The sequence below is a fragment of the Poeciliopsis prolifica genome, unplaced genomic scaffold (assembly GCF_027474105.1).
Source record: "Poeciliopsis prolifica strain line A6 unplaced genomic scaffold, Auburn_PproV2 SCAFFOLD067, whole genome shotgun sequence".
NCBI classification, from domain to species: domain Eukaryota; kingdom Metazoa; phylum Chordata; class Actinopteri; order Cyprinodontiformes; family Poeciliidae; genus Poeciliopsis; species Poeciliopsis prolifica.
In genome coordinates, this window is record NW_026562442.1 from 317,610 (window position 1) to 329,854 (window position 12,245).

Below are 12,245 nucleotides of genomic sequence, written 5' to 3' on the forward strand. Positions count from 1 at the left end.
TTGTGTCTGAAGCATGTGAAGTTGTCAACTCAGCCCAGGAATGATGAATAAAGTCAAAGCGCATGAGGTTGACAAAACCTTGTCTACACCTGGCCGATGTGTTAAAGGGGAAATTGTTTAAAAGTGTTGTTTAATGATGTGGCAAATAAAATTTGGGAGGTGTTTTGGTAACAAGTGTTTTCCATTTAGATTGTGCTACTTTTCACCAGTCATAGTCTGTAAATTAATGTGGTTGGAAACATTTTTATGAGTGAAACTGGGGTAAAAATTGTGTCTCGGTCAACTAGGTTGACTGTTGATTATTTTCAAATTTATTTCAGGCCTGATCTATTTCAAATTGCCTTTTGACTTTAATATAAATTTCTGCAATATAGATCCTGTAGAAGCGATAACATGGAATTAGGCCTGCAGCAAAACATAAAAAACTTTCACACCTGGAGGAACAAACAAACTATAATGTTACCCCTAAAGTGCTCAAAAGGGGTTAGGAGTGTTTGTGTTGTTTATTTAAGGTTGCTCATTAGGCCATATTTGAAAAATATTTTGCGTTAAAAGGAGAATTGTCAGTTTTCCAGGTCAGGTTACATATTTATTATTATTCATCAATGTATTTATGACAAAAATGACTGAGAAGTATGAAATTTTGATGTTTTGTTTTTGTAATAAAAACTCCTGGGTGGCGGGGTATGCTCTGTCTTTGTTGTTTTGAAAGTTTAAAGCGGTGCACGGTTCACATTAACTATTGTTTGTAGAAAAATACTTTAAGTTTGATCTCCTTAATCTTGTCGTCTGATTTCAAGTAGTTATGGAAAACACATTAAAAGAGTGATTTATAAGTTTAATCCTGGCAGAATCAGACGGTTTCACTTTTTGCATTTGTGAATGATTAATTTCTGTTCCATGTTACCTCTGTTTCAAATTAGCTTAGAAACGCTAGAGGAGGCGATTCAAGCTCGGATCAGGAGGGATATATTTCTTTTTTTTTTCATACTTTATTCAACATATGCCATTGTTTGGAGGAATAGCAGTAAACACATTTACATTTAGACAGCATATTTACTGAAATCAGTCTTTTTGATTGAGGTAAACAAGTCAGTGGACGTGTTTTGTAGGTATATGTGAAAAAAATAATGAACCTAAAATATAAAACATTATATGGCGTTTAACAAAGCTCAGCCTCTTAAAGTAGAACAGCATAAAGCTGAATAATATTTTGTCTAGTGTATTAATGTCAAAGCAAGGCACATAATAAAAATAGGAAAAATTAAGTCTTACATATTTACTACATTTTGTGTAACTCTTCTTATCTCTACTAATTTTTCAGGTAACCATAACATGAATTTTTGTTTTCTGCAGCTGTATCAAAGTATCAAAAGTATTGAAAATCCACCTCCTTGAAACTAAGCTTATGTTTTTGTTGGAAATGTACCAAAAATGTTGTAAAAATTCATTTCTTTTTCTGAAGTGGTCCTGTTGCTCTGACGCTGCATTGCACAAATCTTTTTATATGTCAGAGGTGAAGGTCACAATTCATCTGCAGGTAACATACATGTCAGTCTTAAAGATGGCTGCAGTGATGAATGGAGTCTAGCAGAACAACGGCTCTTCAATCAACCTTGGGACCCTTCACTGCACAGAACCTCAGGAAAGAGGAGATCTGCATTCATCTCCCAGAACCTGCAGCACATACTTCATTTTTCTCAAAAGCGAGGATTTCCTGAAGGCGTTGCTGCCACTCACTGCTGGATAGATCTAAACAATCTTTAGATCTTTTTTAGATTATACGATAATGGGAAAATAAGGGGAAAAAAACATCTCTTCCATGTTTCAAAACAAAATTGCCTTTTCCAACTTGAGGCTACAGAGTTTGTGGTGAACTATGAAATGAAACAAAGCCCATTTATTTCAGCTCAGCAGCTGCTGCTTTTGAACTTTCATGCAGAACCTTAAGGCTCTTTATAAATGCTTCTCCTGATGAATTTCTCTTATTTCTTTGGCTGTCTTTTTGTTCTCAGGGTGAGCCAACACATCCGTAGGCAGATGGAACGAGCAGTTATATTTTTCTGTTAATACATTGTGTATGCAAATTAAACATAATTTTTCCCATTTGTTTTACAGGAAACCCCTAAAGCGGCTTCTGGACGTTTTAAGAGGTGAGATTCATATTTTGACTTTGATTAGGCCTAAAGTGTCATTTTTGACGAATCTGTCAAGTGAGTGAAAAGAAGCCTGGAGATAATGATTGCCAGATTTTTTCTGAAACTGCTGGACTGTTTTGATTTCTCAGAGTTTTCCTCCCTCGATGCAGCTTGCTTCTTGTTATGGTTCAAGAAGGATGATGGCTGATGGCTGTTTTGTGAACAGTAGCTGACAGGACACCATCTGGACCTATGACACTTTGTTCAGGCCTTCACTTCCCCGCTGTGGCAGACATGGAGTGCTGAAAGTAAAAGGCTTGCTTTGAAAGGTTTTGTGGGAAATGACTGGGTCAGTTTGATGTCGCTTTGCTCTGGCATTTGATGAAAGGCTTTTGAACGTCTTCTCAAAGTCGACAAACAACAGTTTTGGCTCCTTTCCTTGCACACATATTTTCACTTCCTGTATAGTTTTTTTCACACATATCATTAAAACTCAATTATTTATTTTACTTGATAATGAAGTATGCAGTATTTGTTTTGCTGTCTGTGCAATCAAAGTGAGCAGTTCTAGTCCAACCCTGAGCCTGTTTCTCAAGCTGATATTCAATCTGTCTGTGTAATTATGGCTTCTGCCCCATCAGCTGGCCCGGCTGCACTTGGATGCTCTGCAATTCTGCAACAGATAACCTGCCAGGTGGGCTGGGCCGCACAAGACGGCTAAAAGGGCAACAATACAAAACACTCTAATTTACTGTCTTTAAAATGTTCCTGTTGGAAAGTGTGTTGTTCTAATACAAACTTTTACTTTTTTTTTTTGTCATTATTGAAAATCTAACAATTTATATGTGATAAGTCTCCAAAAAAACACACCCACATGTCTAATTGCTGCACTTATCTTGACACTAAAAATCATGTCACTAAGCATTGAGAAAAAAATTTAATATTAATCGATTTGCACCTTCAGATTTGTTCCTTTTTTGCACATTTGTCACTCTTAAATATTTCAGATCAACAAAAACAAGAGTGTGTCCAAAGAAAACCCACAAATGTTTTTTGCATTGATTATATTCACAGTAAAATAAAAGCAGTGCCTATTTCTTTCCAGCAGTTTATTGCTGTAATCTTCTCAATAATGTATAAGAATCATAATTTGGTGTTATTGTGTTGAAATCAGTGTTTTTTGTTGTCAATTCTGTCTAGTTGCTTAGCATAAACATGTTTCACGTTAGTTGGTCGTTGTTTGCACTTCTACTAAGCTTTTAGTGGCTGCGTATGTGGACTGGCATTCTGGATGCATTCCCATTAAATTTGTGACCCATGTTACCTTTGCTAAATTGACTAACTCAGCTTTGTTACCCATGATGGGGTGGCGAACACCCTGCTAGGTGAAAAGCATGTTTTATTTGGTACGCTGTAGTATTTAAATGACCTCACTGAGTCATTTTCTAACTTTGGAGCTCTGAATGGAAAGATTGTTTAATGTTATCAGAGGAGAGCAGCCTGCAAATCCAGCGCTTTAATACTCAGTCATGTGGCTTCAAGTGAAGATATGTCTTATTCTGCATCAATACATGAGCTTGTGGAAAGATGCTGGTATACCTGTGGCTGCTGCTGCTTCCCCTCCTGTTTGTGCTTCCAGCCCTCTCTCCTGCTGAGGCTCCCAGGAGTGAGTGATTGGCTCTGCCTCTCACTCTCTCAGACCGAACTCTGTGGGGTGTTAATGGGCCACGGTGTGATATTTAGTCTCGAGGCCGTGGATGTTTAGGCTCAGGCTCAGCCCCTGCCGTGCATCCTGGAGAACCCTTGTTGGTTTTATTGGGTGTTTCTGGGCACCATGGACAGGAAGAAGTATATGAAAGGTATGCCTTTTGTTTTGAGCTTCAGATAATTTTTTTTTGCATGCTCATACACTTTAAACGAAGAAAAGAGACAAAGGAAATGCACCATGTCTGGGTGCAGAGAAGTACAAGAGAGAGTACTTCAAGAACTCCGCTTAGATCAAAAGCAATGGATTCTCCAATCTCTGTTTTTTTTGTAGGAAGGAACAAAAAAGAGCTGTTGGCTGTGTAAATGTCATAGTATAGAAAAACACCTGCTGTGCATGATAAATGTTGCTGAAGGCTTGAAAACCAAAACATGATGTTAACCTAATGAGATTTCAGTTTTTAGTTTTGGATTTTATACTAAATAATGAGCTGGTAAAAGGATTCATGCAGATATGCTGTTTGCAAAGTCAATAAAATGTTACATTTTCTGTAATTTCTAATAGATCTTCCTGTTGTAACATTTTGCACACCCTCAGGGCACACAGGTGAATGGAAATGATTACAAATCATTATTATTATTATTATCATTATTAATCTCATTTGTGTATCCCCACACACGTATCCACTGATTTACTAAACATACTTCCTTAAAACCATTAAAAATCAAGATTCCTGTTTAAATTATCACAAAAGTTGTGGTTAGAAGTTAATCAAAAATATGCTCCAATGTTGCGGTTTTTCAGATTTATTTGAAAAGTTTAAATAGTTAAATGTCTGATTGTAATAGTTTTTAAAGTTGACAATTGAATTTTATAAACTGGTCGCTTTCTGCAGAGAAAGCAATTAAAGTTTTCCCTTGTCAGTAATTATTTGAAAAAGGAAAGCAAACTGCACATAATTATTTTCAAGATTGTTTGTCTGGTTAATTCAGAAACCTCTAAATCCATTTTCTTTGCAACTTAAAAACAGTGACGCACGTTGGCTGCTGCCACTCCAGGAGGCTTTTGAAGCTGAAATATATGAAATGTTTGTTAATCAGAAGCCTTTTTACACAAACATTGAAAATCCTCATCTTTCTCTTCACCATTAAAAGAATAAGAAGCACAGGGGTTGTTAATAATTCAAGCCTAATTGAAAGAAGTGCAAATATGCTGAAGATATTCCCACCTGTTCTTTTGATGATAGATGTGTCATCCTATTGAAGTTTAATAATGTGCCTCTGATTCATACCTTCAAACGGCCTCTGAATGGAGACAATAAGACCTAAATGTCACTCTTTTTTTTAGAACTTCATGAAGGACATGAAGTTGAGAAAGGTTTAAATATGGCCTGTTTGAATTTGTTACAGCTCTGCAAGGCAGGGGATGGAAGAGGAGGCTGGTGGGAACATCAGACAGCGAGAAAACCGTCACAGCAGAGAGAGTGGAGGTGCAAATCTGGAGAAGAGGGTGGAGGAGCTGGAGAAGGTACGTACATAGTCTGAGCTGCTGTTCTTCGCCTCCACAGAAGCACGAGCAATGTTTTGCCTGTCATTACAAATGCAGGTAAATATGAGCCTGACAATATCCAAAGGTTTGAAGGAAAAAGGTGAGAAAAGTGAGCATCTGCTCTGATGCTCCAGGTGAACCAGCCTGTTGGCAGGTTTTATTCCCTGCCTGCTCTCTGAAGGACAGAGTTTGTTGTTCCGTTCCTGTCAAACAAGTGTGATATTACTTTGCTTCAGGTGGTGGATTATTATCATTCTGTGTATTTTAATGAGATCGTATGATAGACCAACACAAATGGGTGAAAAAAAATCTATACAGTTTTTTTCACTGAAGGTTTATAGATGATTTTGCTTGCCACACACTTTCTTTTGATGATCTCAAGCACATCTTCCCCTCTTTATCTTGTAAGCAGCCTGCTAATCAGATTTAAATTAGTTTCACATTGTTACTATGCCCCAAAAAAGTCCTACATATAGTTTGCATGTGTGGGTTCTCTCTGATTACTACAGCATTTTTTATTTGTTAAAGAGTCACAAAATGATGATTGAAATCAAAACTGATTGAGAAATGTTCCCTGAAATCATGCAGCCCTATAATAATATTATGCCTTAGGGCTCAACTCTGGGTTTTTTATGCAGAACTCCACAATATTCAGTCACAGTGGTAGTTGCTGGTCTTTTCTCTACATAACTGCATCTTAATAAAATGCCTGTCACACCTGGATAAAACAAGACAAAAAATAGAACAGTAGAGCCCAAATCGCAATAAGAAATTTAGCAAAGACCCCGCATCTCACCCCTAATCTCGTCGTACTCTGTGATATTTCTAATAAAAATGGGATCCTCTGTGTTTCCCTGCTCTGGAAATAAAACCGGATTGTTCAACTCAATAAAAAGAGCTCTTCTGTTCAGAGGATATGATCCCATTTGAGATCTTTGTGCAACTGTCGAATTTTTGACTTCCTGCCTAAAAACTTTGGCAGAAATCGTCTCTGTTGATGGAAGAGATGCCCTTTACCAGTGCAGACATGTCTTTTGCTTCCACAGTGGAAAAACTCCACTCAGAATCAAATGTCACACGAGTGGCTTTGGAAAAAAGATTTTTAAAGTAAGTACCGCTCTGGCCTCCCTGACTTCAGCGAGACATCTTTCTCAGGGTCAAATGACTGAAGGTGCTTTGGAAGCAGTGTTTATTTTTGGTGTGGGTTGTTTCTTACACTTCCACGCAAATAGACCGGCTTGATAGTCTGAGATTTTACCTTTTTAGATCCTTGGAGAAGACAGAAGACTCCCACACAAAGTATGCAGACGTTCGTTGGATAAATGTTGCATATAAACACAAATAACCTCGAGACGGATCACATCAAACAAGCTAAACTTTTAGAAATTAATAAGATTCTAGCTTCTAGTCGTGCTTTGGTTTAAAGAAGAATTATTTCTTCAGGTGTCTCTGTGGGAGATCAAAGACTTTGTCATGTTCTTTTAAAATAATGGTTGAAAGGATTTTTTTCTGACATTTACATCGTCTTCATTATATTTTACCATTTTCTGCACCTCCACTCGGTCACTATGGAGACAATGTCATATCTATCTGCACCAGAAAAAGTACAGTGTGAAAATAATGGTTTGAGTTCATTAACATAACAAAAGGAAGAGTTAAAAATGTTAATCTAATGTGTTCAGAGCCTCCATCCCACGTTCTTATTGTGTAAAGAGAAATAGTTTGTTTCAAGCTAAGAAAAAAGGGACATTTTAAGACTCACTTTTACTTACAATTTTGAGGAAATAAATTGCTTTTTCAGATATTGTAGGGAACTGAATATTTAAATGATCCTAAAACAATAATGTAAGTTTTCCAAGACCAATAAAATAAATAAAAATAGAAATTTTCTAATTATTTTTCCCATTAGCATTAAGATTTATTGCTCTTTGCTTCTATTATTGTAATAAAAGACAAAACATGAGAATGTTTATGTCAATCCATCCTTCCGTCCTTAGTACAAGAACTTGCAAATGACAATTGCTTGACCCAAAATTTGTAACTGTATTATTTATATACTATTTTCAAATGTATAACATCTTTCCCACGTTAGTGAACCTACTAATTACAAAGCTTTCTGGATGAATTGATTCTTTTTGACCTTCTTTTTGGCTGCTTTGCTCCAGGAGCTGTCCAGGCTGGTGAATGTCATTCAGGACAAAGACGAAGTCATTGAAAAACTGAAGGAGGAAATCGAATTGCTAAACCTGGTGAGTGCTGCCTCCAACATCCTTATTACTGTAATTATTATATGCTCAGACGTCTGATATTTTGAGTCTTTTTGTCTTAGCAAAGTGTGGGTAGCCTGCGTAGGCCGTAGAGTCATTTGGCATTTTGCAGAAATTGTGTATAACTGTTCTGAGGGTTTGTAGGCAGAACATTTTTTAGTCTTTTATTCACAGGCCTCGGATTTAATACTTGATTTTTAGGAGTTACAGATGACCTGTCTGCTTAAAGACGTGATTATAAACTTTCCAAATGAATCTCACTCTCAACTCTGCTTTGCAATTTTACATTCAGTTAAAACAACTAAAAGTCAAACAAAAAGATCATGAAATTACAACTGTACCTACTTGCTAATCAGTGCATTGTCAGACTTCCTCTGGTGGGACGGCAAAGATTACAATCAGCATCTGTTTTAGAGGAAAGATGTCATTTCACAGCTGGACTCCTCTTAAAAAGGGTTTTTGAAGTTCATCGTACCCTCTAGGATACAACGCCATCTTCATTTTCAAATGAATCCACAATCAGCCAGATAATTTCGGTAGATATGCTATCACAGTCGTTGTGATAGGTCGCACTCAAGTATGTCATGTTGAACAGTTGATCAGATTTTCAGTGTCTTTTAAAATTGGTGGAGTCTCATGAATGTTAAGTGTACTTATTACAATTAATAAATCAATTTATATATCAATTTGATCACAAATAAAATTTTGTGCATCAAGAATATCCACACTAAAGCCTGTTTACTTTCCACAAAATGCTAAAAAATATTAATGAACCTTCTAAACTTTTTTTTTTTTTTTACCGAAATACCCCAACGACCCCAACTGGTATCTCACCCAATACCAGCTTTTTGTTTGATCCAAAGGACTGGGTGACAGAACATCTGTCTTTTGGCTTCTCTCTGAGCAAAACTGGCAGATTGTCATGTCTAAACTACGCTTAGGAAATTGATATTTTCTTTCTGGGGAGCTGTCGGGGATGTGCAAATTTTTGGCAGCAAGTTGAATGAATGTCTCCTGGTTATCATCTGTCCACTCTTGTTGTTAGGACGGACGCCACGCAACCCATCTGTAAACACAAAGGATGCAATATTGCAGGAGGCATCGCTCTGATAGCATCACAGGGACACGCATCCTGTTATAACTGTAGGGTTTTATATAAGGATGCTGGAGGAAGCAGGAGAAATATCTCTGAGCGAAGCTGGTGCAGGTGCCGCATGTCAGGCAGGAGATAACGGCTGATCCAGTCAGCTTTCTGCAGAGTGAGATTGAACCCTCAGACGTCGTAGAAGTTTATTTGGGTGGAAAAAAACTGATAACGCTCAGGTTGCAGATTTGTATCTCCTCTTTGATAAGCTTTCGAGAGAGCTTGAGATCATAAAAGTTCAAAGAGGTGTGTTATTTATCCTGATTAGATTATATTTCTAATGAGAAACAGTTTGGGCCTCCAACTTGCAAAAACTCTTTAAAACTGTTGATATTTCACTCCTTCAATTAATAACTGTCGTTGAAAATTGAGCATAAAATAATAATTTGATGAAAATGACATAATCAACTGAGCAATAACCTAAACTTTTGTGATAGGTTTTGTTACTGAGCCTGTTAGGTTTTGATGGAGTTCATCAGGATGAACAGCAGCATCCTGAGTGACAATATTACAATTGTATCAAATTAATATTTCTGTGAAAGTAATCGGGTGCGAGCCTGAAAATTTGAGGAAAATGTGGCCAGAGTCCAAAGGAAAACTGACAAACTTTCAGAAATGTTTCAACATTCATTATAAGGCTGGGTTCTTAGAAGGTCAATGCATTTAAAAAAGGGGGTCCAATGTTTGTGCAAAGTTACCCAATAAAAACATCTGAATTTTAATTCTTGCAGGTTTCTTTGAAAACAACTTCCTTTGCATTGTTCTCAAAAGAAAAAAAGTCCCATGGTAAAGATTAGATGCCTTTAGGATAAGTTTTTAATTTCCTCCAAATGTTGTTCAGCTCATTTTCAACAACAACACAATCAGAGGCGGTGATGGAGGCGAGAATAAATGAGAACTGTCAGCTTGATAAGTGAGAACTGTTGCAACTTGGAGCCGCCGTCATTCGCAACTAATTGAGGCTGTCAATGGCTAATTTGCTGCTATCAAGACGGCCTCAGTTTTTGCAGAGTAAACCTCGTTTTAACTTTCAGACTTCAACCTAGGCAGAGTAATAAAGAGGTTGTGTGTGGAGTATTCATGTAGAAGGTACATACAGTGGTGTGCTATGTCCTCTCTACAGGACCTGGACGAGTTTGAAGATGAGAATGAGCAGCTCAAACAAGAGAACAAGACTCTGCTGAAAGTGGTGGGACAGCTGACAAGGTAGAGCTGCTCCGATTGGTCCAGACTTGAAGCAGCGACTCGCTCCGTCTCCCCGATCTCCTGCTGGAGGTCAGATCCTACAACATGGCCTTGCATCTGTTTCATTTGGTGTAGATTACTTTAGCTTATCATCCGTCTTGTCGAATGCTGGTCATTTGCCCCCTTTTCCATTTTATCCCTCCATTTTTCAGCTACCGAACCAATTGGATGTTACATACTGACTTTTTCCTTTTCATACCCGAAAAATAGATGTTATGATTGTCATTTTCTGTAATCTAACCGTAGTGGTTGCTTATACTATGTAATATTTTATAGGTGTAGATCTTCATTTGTGAATTAGAACCAGAATAAAAGGAGTTAATATGTAATGTGAATTTTCAGGACATCTTAAATTGAATACAATTTTTATAGTTCATGATCATTTGTCTTAAATTTCTAAAAATAATAAAGAAGTATAAATCAATGCCCAGTGGCTTTAGTTAAAATTTAAATAGCATTGGGTGAAGTGGTACATACTGGTATGAAATGACAAAACGGGGCAAATTGACCTAAAACCTTTTGAGAGTTATAAACAAAAAAAATACATGTATACCAATTGTTGTGAAATCTAGGCTGAGTGGTGGAGGTTGTCTGTCATCTTATACGTATTTAATGTAAATGTATTGTACATAGCCTGTTTAGATTGCTCACTGTCAAGATTTCTGTCAATATCTTAAAAGAAATAAACTTTGAATGTAAGTGCTGGAATAACTAGGCACAAGAAAACCTGTTTAGTTACAGAAAATCTGTCACAAAATCTTTTTAAAAAAAGGCTCTACAGCATTTGGACCAAATTAAACATTCAGTATCACCAGCCAAAGTGGGCATAGTGCCTTGAAGTGCATGAAACTTTTTTGCCTTTCCTTCTTTCAAACTTGTTGAAGCCTGGCGCTTTCTTAAATAAATGGCATTCCAGTTACTACAATATTTAATAACTTTTTGGTGCATTTAAATCCAGCAGGAGCCTCTTTAAATTTGTAAATATGTCCAAATGAAATGAAGACGCTGAGCTTTACACCTTTTATTAGCGTCTTGATTAATTCTTGTTGGTGTCAAAAAGCTTTTGGGGCGTTTACATGTTACTGCAGATTTTTACTTTTTTTTTTTTTTTTTGGGTGTTTCTAAGCCACAAAATTACCACTTCCTGTGATGAGTTGCTGGAACAAAATGAATTTGCTTTGTTTAGTTAAGGGACAGTCTTAGCCTTGCAAAAACATTCATAACCTGTGAACTTTCCCACATTCTGTTACTTCACAACCAGTAACAGCAACATCTGTCATTGGGATTTTATGAGACAGAGCAACACAAAGTCCTGCAAATGTTTTTACAAATTAAAATTTTAAGTCTGGAGTGCATTTGTACTCACTCGTCTAAATATAAAAGTCAACATTTGTACAAGAATAACTACATATGCACAGGTTAAATTACACAATTTAACCTGTAGCATCTGGTTATTGACTTCTTAAGACAGTTTGGTTTTACTAGATTTTATTTAGAGTTATCAGAGAAAAGGGGAGCTGAATGCAAATAAATGCCTGCCACACTTTTCAACTTTTGTCCTATAAATATGTTAGAAATCCACACATAATTTTCTCTCTACTTCACAACTGAAGTATGAAAATAGGTATGAATACTTTTACTCCAGATGATTTTACTCCAGGAAGCTCCTGGCTGCAGCAGGTAATCTTAAAGCGGCGATGCGTTCACACGTTTTGGGGTGAAAGATCAACCCCTTATAGACCAACATCACCGATCTATTTCTCTTCCCATTACTTTACGCATGTACAGAAGATTAAGTCATTTAATAAAAGTTTGATTATCTCTCTCAGTCGACTCGCTTGTGTTCATTAACGCTAATTCGATGCGATGATACTGTGCTGCTGAGTCGGTAATGCAATGTGACGGTAGTGGTGGTGTATGTAGTGGGGGCTAGTTCCTCCTCTTGGTTCTCTGCTGATAATGATTCAACATGTCAATCACTAACTTGACTGCATCTGAGACATTAAAAAGCCCTATCTCACTTTTTATGCAACTGAAGCGCATTAATTCCCCCACCTAGTGACGGAGCAAGGAGGGGAGAATCTGTATCTGACTAATGTTCACTAAATTTCCAGATAATGGCCTCTTTCTGTGGCTGGAAAGTGCTGGAGGCTCTCTGCGTAATCCCTATTAGCATTTTTATGGAAAGTTGCGAGGTT

The 12,245-nt window shown here is 37.1% G+C and overlaps 1 protein-coding gene across 1 annotated transcript in view; it reads left to right on the top strand.

Moving 5' to 3' along the window:
- Window positions 1–11,875, top strand: part of pawr (PRKC, apoptosis, WT1, regulator) — a 51,074-nt gene extending 39,199 nt beyond the window's left edge. The window contains exons 4-7 of the mRNA XM_055020425.1: window positions 2,119–2,153; window positions 5,253–5,370; window positions 7,557–7,640; window positions 9,926–11,875. Of these exons, the coding sequence (XP_054876400.1) occupies window positions 2,119–2,153; window positions 5,253–5,370; window positions 7,557–7,640; window positions 9,926–10,012 (324 nt within the window). The 3' untranslated portion in view covers window positions 10,013–11,875. The remainder of the gene's footprint in view (window positions 1–2,118; window positions 2,154–5,252; window positions 5,371–7,556; window positions 7,641–9,925) is intronic.
- Window positions 11,876–12,245: the final 370 nt, after the last annotated feature.